The sequence below is a fragment of the Symphalangus syndactylus genome, chromosome 1 (genome assembly GCF_028878055.3).
Source record: "Symphalangus syndactylus isolate Jambi chromosome 1, NHGRI_mSymSyn1-v2.1_pri, whole genome shotgun sequence".
Taxonomy (NCBI): Eukaryota; Metazoa; Chordata; class Mammalia; order Primates; family Hylobatidae; genus Symphalangus; species Symphalangus syndactylus.
The window spans coordinates 103,957,166-103,979,520 of NC_072423.2; the positions used below are offsets into that span (position 1 = coordinate 103,957,166).

General features: G+C 43.3%; 1 protein-coding gene across 6 annotated transcripts in view; it reads left to right on the top strand.

The window, feature by feature from the left end:
* The window catches only part of ARHGEF3 (Rho guanine nucleotide exchange factor 3), a 361,980-nt gene that overhangs the window by 148,075 nt on the left and 191,550 nt on the right, over positions 1-22,355 (top strand). The window contains exon 1 of one of the 6 annotated variants that reach the window (XM_055273328.2): positions 21,349-21,936. The exons of the other annotated variants lie outside the window; for them this stretch is intronic. Coding sequence (XP_055129303.2) covers positions 21,886-21,936 — 51 coding nt within the window. The 5' untranslated portion in view covers positions 21,349-21,885. Of the gene's footprint in view, positions 1-21,348; positions 21,937-22,355 lie in introns of those variants that run through there. 6 annotated transcript variants of the gene reach the window in all.

Genomic DNA, 22,355 nt, shown 5'->3' on the forward strand with positions numbered 1-22,355 from the left:
CCAGCACTTTGGGAGGCCGAGGTGGGCGGATCACAAGGTCAGGAGATCGAGACCACGGTGAAACCCCGTCTGTACTAAAAATACAAAAAATTAGCCGGGCGTGGTGGCGGGCGCCTGTAGTCCCAGCTACTTGGAGAGGCTGAGGCAGGAGAATGGCGTGAACCCGGGAGGCGGAGCTTGCAGTGAGCCGAGATTGCGCCACTGCACTCCAGCCTGGGCGACAGAGCGAGGCTCCGTCTCAAAATAAATAAATAAATAAATAAATAAATAAATAAATAAAATGTGCTGCCCTATATAAGTGTGATGATTAAAATTCTTTTCTTCCTTGATTTTTGGGCCTCCTGCATTTGTCATTCTCCACTCAGGCTCTCTCTGCCATCCAACCCTGGAAATCTCAATGAACACAACTCCAGGACCAGTTTTTTGTGCATGACTGTTACTGCCAACTCCCACGTGGTACTGGAAATAAAACCAGAGGGATTAGATGCTGTAGCAGCAGCAAGGACCACCAACACCTGACCCCTTGGTTAATACACATTCAGGGAAGAGGAGACATTCTGTACAGCAGAATACTGCCACATGATGTGTTTTTGTACTTCAGGGCTGATTCGACCTAACATTTCATTTAGAGAAAAGGGGGAATGAGACTGATTACTTTTTTATGGACAGATGAAAATTTGTGTTAAGTGTAAAGCTCTGACTTCAGGGAAGTGCATTTAATTTATGCAGGTTGAACTAAACCACTTCATTAAAAAGAGGATGGGGAGAAAACTTATGACTCAGCACAAGTTAGATGGGTGACTCTGTCATTTCCTCTGTCTATCCTATTGGGGTGATGGTGATTCTAGATGTTAACATGGGCCTTTTGTGCAGCCTACCCCGTAAAAACAAACAACAGCTTCCTCTGGGGCTAAACTGAAGATGTGTATACAATACTTGTTCTGGCAGGGAGGAGGCATTATTGAGTGTGGTCTATTGGGAGAAGGGATGTCTGCCTTCACGTGGTATCTCCTACGTGGTTTCCATGATTCTTATTTATTGTGTGCTATTTTCCAACTTTTATTATGAAAAATTTCAAACATATGGAAAAGTTAAAAGATAAGTGCAGCGAACACTCACCATCTAGAATTAACAGTTCCTAACGTTTGCTTTATGTATTTGTCTCTAGTTGTTGATACAGTTTGGCTTTATTTTACTAAACCATTCCAAAGTAACACAATTACAGATACTATGATTCTTCACGTCTAAATATTTCAGTATATATGTCCTAATTATAAGGACATTTTCCTACATTATCATAGCATCATCATCAAACCTAAGTTATCAATAATTCTCCAACATTCTAATATTCCATCTATATTCATATTTTCTCAGTTGTCTTTTATAACTGGTTTCCCCCAGATCATTCAAGGATCATGCACTGCATCTAGCTGGATTTCTTTTTTGTTTGTTTTTCTCCAGTCAAGGACCATGATTTCATTTTTTATGTTTCTTAAGGCTTTTTGATTCTCAGATACTCCCCTCATCCCTCCAATTTTTGAAAAGACCAATTTGTCTTTTGAAACTTTGGAGGCTGGGCACAGTGGCTCATGCCTGTAATCCCAGCACTTTGGGAGGTCAAGGCGGATGGATTGCTTGAGCTTAGGAGTTCAAGACCAGGCTGGGCAACATGGCGAAACCTATCTGTACAAAAAATACAAAAATTAGCCAGGCATGGTGGTGCATGCCTGTAGTCTCAGCTACTTGGGCAGCTGAGGTGGGAGGATCACTTGAGCTCTGGAGTTGGAGGTTGCAGTGAGCTGTGATTATGCCACTGCAGTCCAGCCTGGGCAATGGAGTGAGACGCTGTCTCAAAAAAAACCATGGAACTTTGGAATGTGTCTCACAGTTGGGTTTATCTGACTGCTTCCCTATGATGTCATTTAACTTGTCCCTCAGCTCTATATATTTCTTGTAATCTGGTAATTTGGATCTGAAGACTTAATTTGTTTTAGGTTAAACACTTTTGGGCAGGAAAACATCCTAAGGGATGCCGGTTACTTGCATCTCATTAAGAGGCACACAGTTGGGTTGTTACTAGTGATGCTAATTTGCTATGCAGGGTAGACGCTGATGAGAGTTCAGACCCTGAGTGGGGAGTATCTCTGCTGTCATTTCTTGGTGGATATTTTAGACAGAGTTTTTGGCAAAGAATAGGCACTTGCTCCATTACCTCAAGAAAATGGCTTTTTAGTAGGAGAATATATAGTTGCAGGAACCTAGGACTTCTCTTTGTGGGTCAGTTTCATTCCCCTTGTCTCTCTGCCTTCAGCTGTTACTGACCTATAGGTTCTGCTCCCGGTGTCTCCTCCTTATATGTGGCACTGTTGGGCTTGTCATGATGCCAGCTCTGGACCAACTCAGTGTGATCTTTCAGCAACTCGCCCTCCTACAGCTTATGGCATACTCTCAGTTTCCCCATCCCCAAATCCCTAAGAAAACTTCAATTGCATCAGTTTATCTTTCTCGCACTGGGCTTCACAAGTGGTGTGCAGTCGGCTGGCTAGCTCTTAAAAGGGCTTCTCTACCTCTTGGTTCAGTCATCTGTGGCCAGAGAGTCAAGGTCAAATGGATCTGTCACTTACCAGCTTGGGCAAGTAATCAGCCTCACTGAGACTCAGATTCCCCATGTGAAATCATATGTAGCTCATAGGGTTATTACGAAGATTGACTTAAATAATCATATCAAGTATTTAGCACTGGGTCTGTGACATAGTAACTGCTCAGTAAATATTCCCTCCATCCCTGCTACTACTACTATTATGCCATATTCACTCAGCAGGAGCTGTGGGCAACATTGGTGAAGTGGGGCAAATATCCTGGGAAGGGAATGTGAGGACTATATCCCTGTATTAGTCCATTTTCACATTGCTGTAAAGAAATACCCGAAACTGGGTAATTTATAAAGAAAAGAGGTTTAATTGACTCACAATTTTGCATTGCTGGGGAGGCCTCAGGAAACTTACAATCATAGTGGAAGGGAAAGCAGGCACATCTTACATGGTGGCAGGCAAGAGAGCAAGCGTGTGAAGGAAGAACTGTTAAACACTAATAAAACCATCAGATCTTGTGAGAACTCACTCACTATAATGAGAATGGCATTGGGGAAACTGCCCCCATGATCCAATCACCTCCCACCAGACCCTCTCTGTACATGTGGGGATTATGGGGATTACAATTTGAGATGAGATTTGGGTGGGGACACAGAGTCAGACCATATCAATCCCCAAACATTTCTAGCATACTAGAAAATCTTTCCTTTTTAAAAATAATTTTTCCATTGGGACACGGAGGCTTAAGCCTGTAATCTAGCAATTTAGGAGGCCAAGGCGGGTGAACCCTTTGAGCCCAGGAGTTCAAGACCCGCCTGGGTAGCATCGCGAAATCCTGTCTCTACAAAAAATACAAAAATTAGCCAGGTGTGGTGGCACACGCCTGTGGTCCCAGCTACTCGGCAGGCTGAAATGGGAAGATCACCTGAGCCCAGGAGGTCAAGTCTGCGGTGATCTGTGATCGTGTCACTGCACTCTAGCCTGGGTGACAAAGTGAGACACTGTCTCAAAAAAAGTTAAAAACTAAAAAAAAGTAAAAAAAAAAAAAAAGAAACATTTTTCCATTTTATAGAGTGATCAATTCAGACTCTAGGTTATGGAAGACTGAGTCTGGACCATTTGCTCTTTGTGTAGATGTGCCCTTAAATAAAAAAGACATTCCTGCTGCATATGGAGATATGTACCAATTTAGAGGGAAGAAAAATTTGTTGTGCAAAAAGCTGTTGAATGAATTTTAAATGTAGTCTGGATATATTCTTGAACATTCTATGTATTCCTTCTGATAGGTGTTGACTGATGGTAATTCAGATCTTGAGTATCTTGTGACGCTTGGCAGTAGATTCGGTTCTGACTTTATTTTGCATGCATCTCTGTGTACTGCCGCAGACTGGTACTGAACTAACTGTTCTTGGCTTCTTAATCACCGCACCGTAGTTGCCCAATAAGAATATGCAACAAATGACTACATTCTTCTCATGTTTGCAGTTTCGATGTGGTACAAGTTAACATCTTGTTTGGAAGGATAAAAGAAGATTATTTTGATAATAAGGTAACAGTTGAAATCATTGACCTCAGCGGGTCAGTCTGAGGACTGGAAATTTTTTAAAGCTTCAGAATTAGCATTTTAAGTGATAACTCAAAATGCTGGTGAGGGTACTGTAGGATGGACTCTGTCACAGGTGTCAGTGGTAGTGTTACTTGGTCATCTTTCTGGAAAGCAATTTGTTTATTTATGTAACGAACCATAAACATATGTAAGTTTATTGGCCCAATAATTCCACTACTAGGAATCTATCCCATGGAAGTCACCAGAGATGTGACTTATGCATGAAAATGTTTAGTGCTGCAGCAGTTATAATGACAGAAAAAAGTGGAAAAAGTGTGAATCTCCACTAATGTGAGGCAGTTGGTGTAAAGTGTGGTTTTGTACATATAAGTTGTAAGTGACAAGGGAAGGTTGAGGAAGAGTTTTAATTCAGGGAAAATGTTTATTGGTATGTTTTAAGAAGCAGGAAACAAAATTGTATATACAGTACAATTTGGGCTATGAAAAAAAAGCACTTGAGAGGATTAAAAGAAAATACGCTGAAATATTAATAATGGTTTCCTTTTGGGAAGTGAGGTTATACATGATTTTTTTTTGTTTTGTTTTGACTTTCCTATGTTGCTATGGGGTGCATATATTAATTTTTATATTTGAGGGGACAAAAAGCTGAAGTAATAAGACAAATATTTGAGTGGCAATTTTGAGTGGAGTCTTAGGTTTTAAGGTTTAAGAATAAAAATCCTCCCCAACAGGCAACAGAAATGAATCTAAGTCAGAAATGCAATAAATTGGACTAAATCCCATGCTTACTTAAGATGGAATTTTAAAATATGGCATCACATATGTTTGTGGAGGAGTTTCAAATGTGAGAACTTGGTAAAAGTGAACTTGGAGGAATTTTGTCTTCTTTTTCTAACAGCAACAACAACAACAAAAAAACCCCATAAATCTTACTTGGATATTTGAGAGGGGAGGAAAGCACCTTGATAAGAATGGATACTGTGTACTCAGCCAAGATAAAAATCACGGCTCTAAAGCAATCATCCTGGACCAAAAGATTCATATTCCAAGGAATTAATAGGTAGCTGAATGGTGCCTCTCTGTATTGGGCACATTATTTTTATGAGTTCTGAGTGCTTGCTTGGGACAGTACTTTGGAATATCACTTTGGAAAAATCAGAGAAAAATACCTAATATGGCAGCCTGTGTATTCCCCTTAGTTTAATTATGAAACTCAGATAACTACGGATTGCAAATTTGGTTTTTTTAGGAAAAAGATATGTGGCTTTTTTTTTTTTTTTTTTTTTGAGACAGGATCTCACTGTGTCACCCAGGCTGGAGTGCAGTGGCACAATCACGGCTCACTGCAGCCTTGACCTCCTGGGCTCAGGTGATCCTCCCACCTCAGCCTCCCAAGTAGGTGGGACTGCAGGCACATGCCACCATGCCTGGTTAATCTTTGTATTTTCTGTAGAGACGGGGTTTTGCCATGTTGCCCAAGATGGTCTTGAACTCTTGGGCTTAAGTGATCTGCCTGTCTCAGCGTCCTAAAGTGCTAGGATTACAAGCGTGAGCCACTGCACCTGGCCAAAAAGATATGTGGCTTTTAAAAAATAATCTTCCACCCAACAGTATGTTTCCCATCACGGAACTTGTGTAATTATAATTTAATGTGTTTTTTCTTAAGAAGAACCTCTGCCAGGCATCAGGAAGTTCATCAGCAATTTCTCAGACTTCTCAAGGAGGGAAAAGCCTTGAGGTTTAGACTGGAATAGGCTTTTCAAGTCTACAGAATTGGTACAAATGGATCGGATTTGCTGTTCTTGAAACATAATAAAGCCTCCCGCTGCCTTATTCTTCCAGTCTTGATGTCACGTCATTTTTTTCTTCTTTTAAAAATATAGTCATCTCATTATCCAGAGTGACTAAGAGGCCCAGCATATGTGCCACTAAAATACTTGTCCTCGATTCGCTCTTTCTTTTCTCCTGATACCTGTTGCTCAGGAAATGACTTCCCCATCTGGTTTCATTAGTCATTCTGATATGCTTTGTCAAATGCCCTCCATTGAGTGTGGTATTGAACATCATCTCCCTACTTCAATAAATGCCCATTTCCCTTCACTTACTACATGCATTCTAAAAATGTATTTTAGGGTTTTGGTTTAAAGACTAAAGTTCCTTTTGCTATCTCTTATGTGTAATTTTATGTCATTTAGTGGCACTGAACTTCTTTAATATATTAAGAAATATTTCCGCTACCAAACTCAAAAAGCAAAAGTCAAAAAAATGCAGTGAACAAGATTAGGAAAGAATCCTTACTTTGAGGCAAAGAAAATGCAAGTATCTCAATTAATTCAGCATCAGTAGTTCTCGTCAAAAATCTGTCCCAAAATCTGTGCCTCTGTGTGTGTTGCTGGAAGAAACACAAAGTTCGCCTTCTGGGTGGTTTCCCTTCAGCTGCCTTTCATTCCTTTACGCTTGACGCTGGTTTTATTTCTAGAAGAAACCAACCTTAAAAGTCTCTGGTTTAGCAATAGGAGGAGTTCAAAACATTTTCACCTGTTGTTAGTTGTGTTTGTTTAAACAAACTCATGCAACTATTGTTGCTTACAGCCACCGCGTTCATTTCTGCTGGCCTGGCAGGGTTTGTGTTGGCAATGGTAGAGAGATGCTATCGGCATCTCATTGTGTGCTGTTTGCATAACGGGGCAGGGCAGCCAACTCCAGCCATTAAAAAAAATGCTTTGGATTAGATGAATGGTTTTATTAAGGTACCTGTCAGATTGGGAAGGTGCAACTGTGACTGATGAGGACCTCCTGAAGAGGATCCCAGCCACAGCTGGTGGGAGGGGGGCTGGTAGGTGACCCAGCCTCAGGAATATGGCTGCACTGCAATGAGCTGGCCACCCAAGAGTGGGAGAGGGTCATCGGTGAGGGAGAGCATTGGCAAAAGCATTGTCAGTTGCATTGTCCTTTGGGGCTTCAGGTTTTTTGTACCTCAGAGGATCTAGGGCTATTCTGGAAACATCAGCCAAGGGAAGCTCTACTGGATTTTCCTCAGTTAATAGCATCTGCACAAGGCTTTCCTTCAAGAACAGTCATCCTGTTAGCTACTAATAAAATAACATAGAAGTGCTGAAGTTTTGAGCCTGGAAACAAGAATTTTAAAGATACATAGTGTTTGAGTTTACTTATTTGCTCTTAGAATGAAGTCACCCCTTGTCACCGTGACTATGGAAACATAGGAAATACATTCTGGGGAGTTCTGCTTAAGTCACTACATGTCCCCTAGTAAGGTTCTCAAAGTGTGGTCCATGGGACATTAGTGGCAACAGAACCCGGAAGCATGTTAGATATGCAGAATCTCAGGCTCCACCCCAGACCTGAAGCAGTAGCTGCATTTCATTGAGATCCCCGGGTGATGTGTGGGCACATTAAAGTTTAAGAAACATTCCAATTCTTAGGGTGGTCTAGATTCAGATTGCAGATACTGTCGACTCAGTAGAGATTTCATGTGAAGCTCTTTAGTCAGGATTTGGGGTGATAGAAATTGGCATGTAAACCGTCCCTTCTTTCTGTAGCAAAAGAAAGTTGGGCTGTGATAAATTTCGGTTAACCAGGACCCATTACTCTAGCCACTTGGGACTGAAATAATTAGTGCAAATCCTTCTGTAGTTCAGAATGAGTAGAAGAGGCCACAGTCAGGGTTAAAAACTCTGGTATCCCCCAGTCTCACTCTCCTCTCTAGACCCTCCTTCCCCAATCCAGAGGACCCAAATTGCAGCCTTTTTGTCCTAGATAGGCCCTCCTGGAGATCTTTCTCTAATGCAGAGGATGCCCCTTTTCTCACAGTGTGCACATAGTAGGCCTTTTGCCGACCTTGTGGGTGTCCTTTATTGTCCTGTGCAGCAAGGTCACTGTGTCCTGACATGTGACTCATAGGCAAGACAGCAATTTCTTTTTTTTTTTTTTTTTTTTTTGAGACGGAGTCTCGCTCTGTCGCCCAGGCTGGAGTGCAGTGGCGCAATCTCGGCTCACTGCAAGCTCCGCCTCCCGGGTTCACGCCATTCTCCTGCCTCAGCCTCTCCAAGTAGCTGGGACTACAGGCGCCCGCCACCACGCCCGGCTAATTTTTTGTATTTTTAGTACAGACGGGGTTTCACCGTGGTCTCGATGTCCTGACCTCGTGATCCGCCCGCCTCGGCCTCCCAAAGTGCTGGGATTACAAGCGTGAGCCACCACGCCCGGCCAAGACAGCAATTTCTGATAAAGAAGGGAAGGGTGGCCATTCCACCTCCTCCCTGAGGTCCGTGTGTTATGTAATGCATTTCCTGCCTTTGATTCTTTACCCGTGTGGCCCTGCCTGTCCACTGTCCTGGCTGCTGTTTTCTTTGTTCTGCAGCAGAGGAATTCTGCCTCTCTGGGGCTTAAGTCCCACTCAACCCTGAACGTTTCTTGGCATGGTTTTTCCTTAGGTGGCAGTTCACTGGGGGACAGAGGCACATTTTCCAAACCCTGCTCTGTCTCAGTTCATCTAATATGTCTTCATTTCAAGAGAGATTTGTGCAAAGGCTAAGCTGATTACAGGGCTCAAGTGGAGCCCTGAGCACATTTCAGATCTGGAATGCAAATTGTTGTCTGCAGTAATTATAGTTTGCACCATGGCCCTACTCAGCCCCCATGGTCATTTTCCTGCTGCAAAATAAGCAGCTTTGTGCTTTCAAAGTGGGAGGTAATGAGGGGGAGAGGAGCACCTAAGGGACATTAAGGAATGTTTTCAGAGCCTGTCTGCAAGCCTGAGTGGGAGCAGAACGGACCCACCAGATGTGTGTAGGGATGCTGCCACTGAAAAGCTCTGTGACCATGGGCCAGGAAACCAACCTCGCTGAGCCTCAATGTCTTCTAGTCCTTGTTTCAGAGGGTTGCTATGGTGATAAGGTGGCAATGACGTGGCAGGACACTCAACATGGTGCCTGGCGTATAGTAGGTGCTCAACAAGGGGGAGTTTCTTTTCACTGCCTACAGGTGCCGTAAGCTTTGGGGTGTGCAGTGGGGAAACACGTGCCCTTCTTAAAGGGTGATTCCAGCACACATGTTGGTTAATACTCTCCTGCTCTGAAGAGTTTTGGTGCATCCTTCTCATGCTGCATGTGTCTGCAGAATTGAGGGCTGGCTTAGAGTGCTGGCTTGGGGTAGATTTCCTGCATGTCAATCTAGCTGTGTACTCTTTGGCAATTGCTTAACGTCTCTGAACTTCAGGTTTTCTCATTTATAAAATAAATATCATAATCATTTTTGATTCACAGGGTTGTTAGAAAGATTTATGTAAAAACACATGTAAAATTGAGCACCAGTGCTTGACACAAACTGTGAAGGCAGTACTATTGTTATCCCCTTTGCAGAGATGAGGAAATCAAGGTTTTTGTTTGTTTGTTTGTTTGTTTTTTATGGGTCGAATGACTTTCCCAACTTTGCAGCTCATATGCGGTACCACCTGGACTCCGGCCTAGCAGATTGGCTCTGTGGTCCATGGTAGGTAACCCTGACATTGAACCTCCAGGTGGTTGGAAATACTGCACACACACACTTTAGGTGCCTGATCCTGGGGCTCCCCTCCTCAGACCCCTCATTTTTGTTGAAAAATTCTTTATTAAATTGGGTTAAAGCAGATCATAATAAAATCACTATTACCATATTATATAATGTTACATGTAGTATATTTAAAATATAAGTTTATGTTATATATTATACTTTTATATAAGATTATTATATGTAGTATCAGCAACAGCTATTTACACACATTTGCATTGCCATTGGAAATGCCCTAGCCATTGTCAGCACTTATAATTGCTTTTTGTTGTGCCACATGGGGGCTTATTATCCGTCATGTTGCTGCAAAATTAATTGTTTATCTTATAGCCTCTAGGAAACTGCAATTGCTACTTACTATGTGCCAGGCACTATGCTCAATGATGCATATTTGACTTATTTGATTTTCACAAGAACTTTTTGCAGTGGGTCCTCTTATTATTCCCATTTACCAGAGGAGGAAACAGAGGCACAGGGAAGTTCAGTAAATGATCAGGGTCACGCATTGAGTGACAGCACTGGGATTTGAACCCAGGTTATCTGGCTCAGAACTCCTCTTCCTCACCTCTGTGCTAAACTGCCTTCCTTTATTTCTGGTCTGTGTTCTGGTTGCTATGCCCTCACCACCTTGGCTGGCTTGGCATCTCCAGACCTCTGGGGCTGCACACTTAGCACAGCATTCCATTCCCTGGGGCCTGTTACTAAGCATGAGTCCCTCTCAGCCTCAAAGGGTCATTCTGGGGACTCCTCCCACCACTCCCAGGGTATTCATTCAACCCAGGAGGCTCTTTGTGGCTCAACCGCACACATTCTTTTAAAAAATAAAAATCAGCTCTTAATTTTAATGATGACACAACCCAGAGGTGAGGTTCTTGTTATCACACTGGGGGAATCTGGGTGATTGGAGTTGTAAAATCAAGTAGCTGGGGAATTCCTTGTTTTCTCTATAAATTATCCATGTGGGAGCTCTGTGTAATTTCACATTACAGGAGGGAATGGCTGTGTTTAACTCCTTCTGTTGGAAGGGCAGACTTATTTCACTTCTTACTCAGCCAGGAGAGGGAGTTGGAAAGCATAGAAATGGAACTTCTTGTTATTACAATTCCTGGCTTTCAGCAAATATATTTATGTATGTGTACTTTAAAAATACATAGGAAAAACATCTGACTAGTACTGTATTCTATGGCCATGGCCACTGTTCTTGACAAAAAGAATTTCTATCTGGTCATGCAGCTGTCCTGGCTGAGAGACTTGCCCTGGTTCCCCATTTCCTGCAGGGTAGAGTTGGAACTCCTTCCTTGGCTCCAAGCATCTCATCCCTGGCCTTCGCATCCTGTCCCTTCCACAGACCCTTTGACTGTCTCCTCGCCTCCCGAATGAACTTTGCTGTTCCCACTTCTCACCTTTGCGCTGACCCCCGCCCCTCCTCAGCCTGGCAACTCCTATACATCACTGACAACCAGCTGGAATGGCACTCTCACTGGGGAGACCCTGAGAATGGTCCCTGGCTTCTTCCTCTGCAGCCCAGTGCTTCGAGGCTGTGGGAACCAGCAGGTTGAGCGATGAGCATTGTGTACAGGTCTGCGTCTCCTCCCTGTGAGCTTCTGAGGTATTTTTGCATGCCTGATGCTTTGAGCACAGAGCTGGGCACATTTCTGTTGAACAAAGGAAGAAGCTGGTCTCATCTTTACACATGTCAGTCTGCATTTCTTCCCCAAGAAGGGTTTTTGGGTGATGGGTAGAATACCAGGTGGGAGATTGGACCACCAGCCTCCAGGCTCCATGAGAGCCAGGCTATCCTATGGCCTTGGTGCCTGCACTGTGGCCAGTGTGTATTCAGTCACTGCCTGAATGAGTACTGTGGTAAGAACCTGTGCTGCAGGCCTAGGCTCCGTTCCTTATTCCATTACTGCCAAGCTTGGCACATTGGACAACTTTTTTTAACCCTTCTGAGCCTCTTTCCTCATCTATAAACTAGGGATAATAAAAGTACTTATCTTATAGGGTGGTCATAGAATTAAATTAGCTTAGCCTACCATCTGACACATAGCAAGCCCCCAGTCAATGGTGGTTCGTATTGTTGTTAATAATGAAGTGGATTGGTTATAGGATGTGATAAGTAGTGGGAAGGAAATCAATAGGGTATCATGATAGAGAATAAGATGGTGGGGTATAGGGCATGGTCCTATAGACAGCCTGGTCAGGGAAGCCTCCTGTGAGCTGAACTTGAGTGATGACACAGCTGAGTTAAGCAGAAAATGAATTTATTACAGTGTCTAGGGTAGCTCAGAGAATTTTGGAAGGACCAGGGAGACAGGGACAACTCCAAATTATACCACCAAACAGTTATTGTAAAGACACTATTGCTACCACTGCTGGGTAGGTGTAGATGCCATGGCTTGCACCACCAGTGCTGGTTATAGGCTGTGGCTACCCAGTCTACCCTTACTCTGCCTCTGCAAGCTGCCACCACCCTCGCAGAATGGGGTCTGCAGCAGCCCTGCTGCTTTGCCTCCCAGCACATGATTGACTGAGCCTGCTCATGTTCTCATGCTGTGGCTGCAAGGGAGGCTGGGAAGCAAGTGTATGGCACTCTCATCTCCTCTGGTAGAAATGTGGGCTCTGGTTCCTGAGTTGGGGAATTCCCCAGAGCTAGCCAGGTAGGGGGTTCAGCTGCAGGAGACTCAAAGGGTGACCCTTATGTCAGAGGCATGTGAACAAGAGCAACTCTATCTTGAATAGGAGCTGGGTAGCATGAGGCTGAGACCTGCTGGGCTGCATTCCCAGACAGTTAAGGCATTCTAAGTCACAAGATGAGATAGGAGGTCAGCACAAGATACAGGTCATAAAGACCTTGCTGATAAAACAGGTTGCAGTAGGCCGGGCGCGGTGGCTCACGCCTGTAATCCCAGCACTTTGGGAGGCCGAGGCGGGTGGATTACGAGGTCAGGAGATTGAGACCATCCTGGCTAACATGGTGAAACCCCATCTCTACTAAAAATACAAAAATTAGCCGGGTGTGGTAGCAGGCACTTGTAGTCCCAGCTACTCGGGAGGCTGAGGTAGGAGAATGGCGTGAACCCAGGAGGTGGGGCTTGCAGTGAGCCGAGATTGCACCACTGCACTCCAGCCTGGGCAACAGAGCGAGACTCTGTCTCAAAAAAAAAAAAAAAAAAAAAAAGTTTGCCGTAAAGAATCTGGCTAAATCCCACCAAAACCAAGATAGCAACGAGAGTGACCTCTGGTCATTCTCACTGCTACACTCCCACCAGTGCCATGACAGTTTACAAATGCCTTGGCAACGTCAGGAAGTTACCCTATATGTTCTAAAAAGGCGAGGCATGAATCATCCACCCCTTGTTTAACGTATAATCAAGAAATAACCGTAAAAATGGGCAACCGTCTATGGAGTAGCCATTCTTTTATTCCTTTGCTTTCCTAATAAACTTGCTTTCACTTTACTCGCTGGACTTGCCCTGAATTCTTTCTTGCATGAGATCCCAGAACCCTATCTTGGGGTCTGGATCAGGACCCCTTTCCTGTAACACAGAGACTCATGGAGTAAGGACCACGTAGTGTCACTGGGCCTCAGCAGCTTTCATCTAATAGGTAGTGGTGCTTTAAGAAAGGCCTGACTGCTTTCCTCTTAGACAATGATTTTTTTAAAAAGAGTGCTGAATTTGGAAGCAACTAGTTCTCAATGTGATGAGAGGCTAGGAACTATTTTTTACACATCATTTAGTTTGTGCAGGTGTGGGGTAGCATGTTTCTCCCCTGTTTATCACAGACTTGCATTCCTGTTGGAAATGCCTTAGCCATTGTCAATGCTTATAATTGCTTCTTGTTACAGCCACGTGGGGCTTATTGTCCATGATTTTGTTGCAGAGTTTATTGTTTATCTTATACGGTCTCCAGGAAGCTGCATGCGGAAATCTCTCAGCCTTACCAGGAAGTCTGACTTAAAGGGACAGCCTCCAGGGCAGAGCCCTAACTGGGAGAAGGTGCTGAGTTTCCAACCAGGACCAGTTACCTTGGGTGCGAGTTGGAAGCCCTTTCCACCTATCTCATTTGGTTTGCTATTTTCCAGTGTTTTGGTGATTCCTTTCTGATTCTGAATTAAGGGAGAAAAAGTGGCAATACTGATTCTTCATGTACACATGAACACACCCAAAACATAACAAAACACAAAACCACTTTCACTGGTGTTTAGGCATAATGAACACTCTGAGTCATGGGACACACATGCTTTTAAATCTCTTGGTTTCTTGGGGGTGTTTTCATAAAAGTCTTGAACTTTTTAGATGGATACAGGGATTTCAGGGAAGTCAGCATTGTAAGATTTAAAAAATAAATATGACTTAAGTTTTAACTATGCTCTCATTTTTTTTCTCTATTGGAAGGAAGAAGGGAAATGGGAAACTGCAAGTTTCTATTACCTTTTTCTTCTTAGATGCCCAGTTGACAGTCAAATCAGGATAGAAAAATCAAACTCTGGATTTCAGATTTGGTACTGCTTTTCAACTTGCTAGGAGGAAAATTTGAACCAGTTTCCATCGTTACACCAAAAAATTTCCTCTTCTGTTTGAAAAAAAATAAATTATTACTGTGCCTTTGTCTTTTAAAAAATATTTTATTATGGAAAAATTAAAACCTATACAAAAATAGAAACAATGGTATGATGGCCCAAAGTCCCCATCATCCTTTGTTCTGCTTCTTTTTTTGAGACGGAGTCTTGCTCTGTTGCCCAGGTTGGAGTGGCACTGGCTCACTGCAACCTCTGCCTCCTGGGTTCAAGTGATTCTCCTGTCCCAGCCTCCCGAGTAGCTGGGATTATAGGCACACCACCATGCCCAGCTAATTTATATATATATATATATATATATATATATATATATATATATATATATATATTTATATATATTTATATTTATATATATATTTAGTAGAGATGGGGTTTTGCCATTTTGACCAAGCTGGTCTTGAACTCCTGACCTCAGCTGATCCTTCCGCCTAGGCTTCCCAAAGTGTTAGGTTTACAGGCGTGAGCTACTGCACCCAGCCTGTTTTGCTTTTAAATACATATGTCAGTTAGTATCCTACCATCCTCCCTGCAACCCTGCTAGGGATAAAGGAGTCATTCCTGTTTTACAGATAAGGAAACTAAAGATCAAGGAAATTAAGAAGTGACTTACCAGGTCATTCAACTAGTAAATGGCAGAGCCAAAAATCACAGAGCCCAAATATTAATTTACTGTTAACTATTCCAGCCAGATGGTTGTTCCCAGAAATTATCCCTAAAGAGTTATCTGCAGTCAAAATAATGGTGAGAAACTTTTTAATAAGAATGATTCTTGCTTTTGTTATATATTTTTAACTTGGAAATTCGGTGTGTCAAGCGTTGTTTTTTGATATAGGCAGGTTACTTTTAAAAATCCCCTTGAGTATTCATGTAAGTGTCAGAAATACCCCCCCCCCCCACCACACCCCCATATTCAGATTTTCCACTTCTAACCAACTTTGACAGTGCAATGCCAAATAGTAAGTCTCATTTCCGGGTAACGAAGCCCTTTGGCTGATAGATATCAGCTAATCAGTTTTTAAATTTTTTTTTCTTCCTAAAAATTGTGCAGAGGTCAGTAACCCACAGACAGGAGTTTCACTTTTAACTGACAGTGTAAGGAAGGAGACTTGACAGTTTCTTGAAAAAGCTGCACCCAGGGTGTTCATGTTTCTAAGAAATAAACTAGATGAGCTTATTTGCAAGTGGTCCCTGTCTGCTTCATGCAGAAATTCTTCAGGTGGCCCTTGCTTCTTGTGTTAGTCAAGGAGGCAGAACTGCAGCAGCCAGGCCGGTGGCTGCTTCACAGCATACATCAGCTTTCTTTTTTTTTTTTTTTTTGCATTCACTTTTAAAAATAGCTGCCCATGTATCAGTTGCCAAAATAATGTGAATAATCTGGTTATAAAAGTTCAGATTTGTTTAGAGAGAATAAAGACAGAGCTCAGGCGATTGCTCGTAACAAAACCAGTAAGATAAGCACTCAAGATTAGCCATGACTAGCAATCGTTGAGACTTCCATGTTCCAGCATCATTTATTTTTAGTTGCTGTGTTGAAACCATAGATGAAGACTTTTCTATTTATTCATTCTTGACCTTGAGCAGCCAGGTCTGCTCCCACATTCTTCTCATCATTTTATAATCTTGTTGAGCTGGGATACTAAGCAGGGCTCTCCAAGAGCATCAACATTTTCAAATGTTCACAGTCTCTTGAGTTGAACCACCCTGAGTCCAATAGGCCTTGGCCTGGGAAAGTGTCTGGACACCCCTGCTCCATTCGTCTAGAGTTTATGGTGAAGCAGGCGGAGGAGTCATTCAGGTTTTACTTGGATTAACCACCCTTCCAGCTTTGAGGAGTAGATAAAGACATTCGATAAAAGTGCATGACTGTGAGCAACTCCCAGGCTCTAATTTGATGTTCTTTTTATTTCTCACTGGCTTGCTGTGCTTTATTGCCTCCCTGATAACCTAGTAATACCCAAATTTTGTTTTTCCTTAGTCTTACCTAAATTTGACAACAGCCTTAGAAACTTAAGATCTGAGAAATAATAATCTTATGATGTTGGAACCTTGGTTAAGCCAGTGTGCAATATATTATTTTAATTTGGTCACGGCTACCATCCCATCTGAGATTTTTTCCAATCTTTTTTTTTTTTTTTTGGTCTTTTTTTTTCTTTTTATGGAGAATAGGGTCTCACTATGTTGTCCAGGCAGGTCTTGAACTCCTGGGCTCAAGCCATCCCCATGTCTCTGCCTCCCTAACCACTGGGATTACAGGTGTGAGCCACCGCACTGGGCCATGAGATTTTTTTTTTTTTTTTTTTTTTTTGAGACGGAGTCTCGCTCTGTCACCCAGGCTGGAGTGCAGTGGCACGATCTCGGCTCATTGCAAGCTCTGCCTCCCGGGTTCACGTCATTCTCCTGCCTCAGCCTCCCAAGTAGCTGGGACTACAGGTGCCTGCCACCATGCCTGGCTAATTTTTTTTTTTGTATCTTTAGTAGAGACAGGGTTTCACCATGTTAGCCAGGATGGTCTTGATCTCCTGACCTCGTGATCCGCCCGCCTCAGCCTCCCAAAGTGCTGGGATTACAGGTGTGAGCCACTGCGCCTGGCCTGGGCCATGAGATTTTTTTACTACCTATTTTTAAATTCAGTTTGTGGAATTTTAAAATTTGAAGTATCAAATGGGATATGTTTAAAGACCTTGAAATTCCCTTTCCAACTGTAAGATTTTGTGAAATTTCTGGCTTGTTAAGTACAAATAAGAAAGACATTAAGGAACCAGGATAAAGTTCAAATGGAAAGAATCACCGTTGCTTGCCAACTTTTAATGAAGAAGTAATTCTGCTAAAATCTAAATATTTTATTTTATGTAAATGAAATTCTCACAACCCAGACGCGTATGTTCCTTATAATATCTTTGGTAAGGAAATTGCTTGGAACTTCTCAACAGAAAATACCCTCAGATATATCGAACAAGAACACAGGAAACATGGTTCTGGTTCTAGTGATACCATGACAGTTTCGGTGACATCTTAGTTAGGTCCCAGTTTTGGTGCTAATCTCTTTAGAGCCCAATAAGAGGAGTTGTTACCAGTTTGGTTATTTAACCAGCTGTGGGAAAACAGGGTTCATCTTTGCATCGTAGGCACCTTGTAGGTAGTTTCCTGTGTATAAACATATGATTCAACTCTATATACTGAAAGAAAAATACCATACCCTGAGAACCTACGCCCCCAGAATTTTGTAGGTTTTTTCCCCCCTTTTAACATTTCTCTCCAATCTATGTAGAATTTTGTTGGATGAGTATGAAGAAGGGCTTTAAAATGAGGCTTTTCATTCCAAGAGGCAAGTGAATTGTCCCATTGTTAGCGATCCTTCTCTAGTGGTTTGTGCTCTAATATGTCAGATTCTTGAATATCCCAGAGCAGGTTTCTGGCTGTCTCTTCTGAGGGCTGTATGCTTGTAGCAGGAGCTCTGAAGTAAGCTTGCTGGGCCCCACTCCTGACCACCTCTAGGCCACGTGCCATGGGTAGGCGTACACCACCTTTTTGAGTCTCAGTTTTTTTTAAATCTGCAAAAAGAAAGATAATAATAAGGCCTACTTTGGGACTGTTGTGAGGATCACATGGGAAAATACATGGTAAGCACTCATATTAAAACATAAAAAATCCTTAGTCACTGTGGTTTCAGTAATTGTGGCTGTATTATATGTTAATATCCGCACACAGGTGCACTTTCATCATGAGTTATCAACATTGGCAGAGGTAAGAGGAATGGACAATGAGAAGTGACATTTCAAGTGTATCTTTTGTATTTGCTAAATGTCCACAGGGCAGGTGGCTAAATGAGTTAATTTCCTTCCATACCATAGCATGCTCTGCAGTAAGAGGTCAAAAATGTGCGTGACAGGGAAAGATACCCTGGATGTTAAATGAAAAAAGGAGCAAGTGGTAGAACAATGTTATCATTCTATTTTTGAAAAAAAATAAGATGTTACACCCAGCAACTCATGTTTTTAGACAGAAGGAAATGTCTGGAAGGATTACCACCAGAGGGTGCAAACTGGTGGCCCCTGGGCCAAATGTAGCCAGCAACTGTGTTATGTGGCCCGTACAGTACTTCTTACGGTGATGAATAGTTGCCAGCACTTACAAATTGAGACATTTTACATAAAACCCTGAATTTCAGGCTTCTATTGAAAAAATTAGAATGTCTGCTCACCTTGGACCATTAACCCATTAGGAACCCGAAAAGCTGGAACTGGCCTAAGACAAAAGCTCTCTGTGGTTCCCCAGGGACCACCTGGCCTTGTCTTTCAGGTACCTGACCGCTGGTCCTAAATCCATTTGGGTTTATGAACCTCTGTCTACATCTGGCTTTTTAACACCAGTGCGTCCAGCAAATGGGATCGGGATAGAAAAAAAAGTAGGGCCTTTGGGAAGACTCACTTTTTATATACTTCTGTGTGGTTTGAATGTGTGACAGTGATGCTATGTTACTATTAAAATGTGAAAACCAATACATAAACATGTTTGAATACTTGGTAGTATCCTAGATGCCATAGAGAAAACTCCTGTTCCTTTTGATATCCCATTATAAAGCTCAAAATGAAAGTGGACCTTGTGGATCAGAGCCTCTTACTATTGAAATTCTCCTCTCGAAGTGCCTTCTTCATGGACCCATTTCCATCCAGGAGTTCTTGCTTCTGGTCAGAGCAAGGGCATCAGAGGAGATGGCCATGCCCTGTTCTTGCTTCCTTTTTGCAGGCTGCATCTCTTTCCCCTGCCAGGGCATCTGTTGGCCCTCTCTGTGCCCCTCCCTGCTCCACTGCTACCTGCCCTGGAGCCCCTCAAGTTTCACCTCTTACACGAAGTGCTGCAGCCCACGGGTTTCAGTTCTTCTTTCCCATTCAGTCAGCAGCCGGAAGTTAGGTTGAATCATTCTAGGATTTGTTCATGTGAATGTTCCCTTCCTCCTCCCCAAAGAAATAAAACATAGAATGCCCTGGTCATCTCACATTTCCAATGAATCCTTACTGGGGTGAGGCTGGCCTTGGCTGCTGGGACTCCTTGATGTGGCTTGTCAGAAAATCCTCCAAGAGAGGGTACTGTCTTTCTTCATCAGCTGAATTGTCCCCAAAGCTAGCTAATCTCAAGTTTACAGGCTTGTTCAAATTCAGGACCCTTCCTGTGTAGGAAGCTGGAACAAGAGGCCTTAGGAATACCTGCCCTTACCTCTCCACCAGCCACCACTTAACCAGCTTGCTTTGTGGGGAGTCAGGCTTTAGGAAATAGGGAATCCCAAGGACAATCTGAAACCCATCTCTCGGTGGACACTGCCATTCGATCTGACACTCATTACTGAGTGCTTACAGGTGCTAGCTCCATGGTGACCCAGATGCTTGCCTGAAAGGCATAAGCCTTTTTACAGTCGATTTCACTTCCTCCTTTCTCTAAGCAGATGTGATTCCCTCACACTTTTTGAAGCAAGACCCAAGCCTGTCAGATCAGCCTCCAGACCTATTAAAGTACTTGGTTTCTTCCAAAATACCCTGTAGTTCTGCACTGCCTTGCTGTTGAGTTTGCCAGTTCTTCACCTAGAACACCCGTCAGAACGCTGCCTGTGTGTCTCTTGCTCTGAGAACCCTTCTCAGACTTTGTCCCCATGAAAAATGCATTTGCCAAGCTCACTTATTTCCTGGACCCCTCGGCACTTTTTGCAAATTCCTGGCAACGTGAATGGAGAGAGCCTGCTTTCTCATAAAAGTCTTGGATTTAATCTCCTTCTGTTAGACCAGAAGCTTGTTGTTCAAATGAACCTGCTGTCTTTGCTGGGTCCCCAGACTTTGCTCAGGCTTGAGACAAAGGAAGGCTCTTAAAAATCCATGCATTTGTAAGAAGGCCCCAGGAAACCCTGGGCTAAATCTTAACAGCTAAAATTTGTAATTAGGAAGATTTTTGCTAGTCAAATACTACCCCATTAGATAACTAAAAGAAATAAATATATACCCAGTAATGGGATGGCTGGGTCAAATGGTATTTCTAGTTCTAGATCCCTGAGGAATCGCCACACTGACTTCCACAATGGTTGAACTAGTTTACAGTCCCACCAACAGTGTAAACCCAAAGGTCTATAAATCATGCTGCTATAAAGACACATGCACACGTATGTTTATTGCGGCACTATTCACAATAGCAAAGAGTTGGAACCAACCCAAATGTCCAACAACGATAGACTGGATTAAGAAAATGTGGCACATATACACCATGGAATACTATGCAGCCATAAAAAATGAGTTCGTGTCCTTTGTAGGGACATGGATGAAACTGGAAACTATCATTCTCAGTAAACTATCGCAAGGACAAAAAAACCAAACACTGCATGTTCTCACTCATAGGTGGGAATTGAACAATGAGAACTCATGGACACAGGAAGGGGAACATCACATTCCGGGGACTGTTGTGGGGTGGGGGGAGGGGGGAGGGACAGCATTAGGAGATATACCTAATGCTAAATGACGAGTTAATGGGTGCAGGAAATCAACATGGCACATGGATACATATGTAACAAACCTGCACATTGTGCACATGTACCCTAAAACCTAAAGTATAATAAATTAAAAAAATATATATATATATATAAAAAAAGAAATAAATAAATAATTGAGAACTACACTGGAGTTATGTCTCCTTGAGTGTGAGACCCTCTGCCAATGTGCAAGGAGGGTGAGAGTGCTGGTTTGTTTGTGGGGAAGGAGTGAGCCAGGCATAGTTTTCAATCTGAAACCTTGTAGTTTCCTGTGAGACAGTCTACCTCACCCAAGAGGTCTGGGTTTTTTGTAAGGCAAGGAACTGGAGCAAGACGTTCATTCTGGTGAGATCTCCACTTCATAAAACAAGAAATGTCAGCCATGAATTATTTCCATAATAGCTCTGAGCAGGAAGACCTCTTGTTATCCATGACAAAAGTTGAAAGGGAGGTTTCCAGAAGCAGCTATTTTGAAAGGGCTCTGAAGAGAAGATGCCAGATTTGCATAAGACAAAAAGAAACGGATGGGTGTGTAGTTGCTTTTGAACTGCGACTCAGCGTGGACTCTGTATCCCGGGCAGGGCTACTGATTCTTGGGGAAAGTTCAAGTAGATCATTGATTCCTCTCTGAAGACCCAAAGCTCTCCTCCTGTGTCCCTTCTCCTAGTGATGCTTTCTTTTCTATTTCACCCCGGTGTTTGGGTCTGCAAAGCTCCAGGCAGCACAGCTGCTGCAGCCGATGGGATGCTTTACATTGCTTTTGGTGGGGACCCAGTGAGCACTGTTTGTCTCTTACAGGCTGGGGATTGTCAGTCAGAAACTGAACTTCTGGTGTACCTTTGAATGCCCAAAGAGTGCTCTGCAAAAGCAGCAGTAGTAGGAGAGGTGGGGAACTCTTGACTGGTGCGGCTCTCAGCCTCTGACACTTGTAACTGATGGCCCCTGTCACTTCCTGTCATGCAGCCCAAGTGGCAGGGAGGAGTTCCTTCAGGGAAACTATGCTCAGCCCTGTTCAGCGAATCCTGTGCACAGTGCTCCACTGCAGCTAGGAGCCGGCAAGTCCGGGTGGATGAGGTCAGAGCGCCCCATGGTGTGGTGCTGCCTCTTCGTCCGTGCGCAGGTAAGCCCCCTGCTGCTGAGCCTGGGATGGGCCGGCTCTCAACTCCCACCCGAGCCCGGTGGGGTGGTGCCAGGATCTGAGGTGTGGGAGGACGCAGTGTTCTTTTTACCTTCCAAGACACTGATCAGGGAGCTGCTGTTAAAAGCACCTGGGATGATGGAGCCAGATTCCCGCCTCACTTTAGTATGAATCAGAAGAGCACCGTGTGGCAGTGTTTAAGACGGCAGATGGCTTTGCTTGGTTGCGAGGGTGAGCTGAGTGGCATGCATAGCTGTCAGGGCCTCCTTTAGCATATGTGATTGGAGGGGAACAAAGGGAAGGGCTTTTCACGCTCTGCTGTGCAATGCTACTGTTTTAATTTTTGTAAGAGAATGGTTTTAATTAATGGGAAGGAAAAGAGGGAAAAGAAGGATGCATCC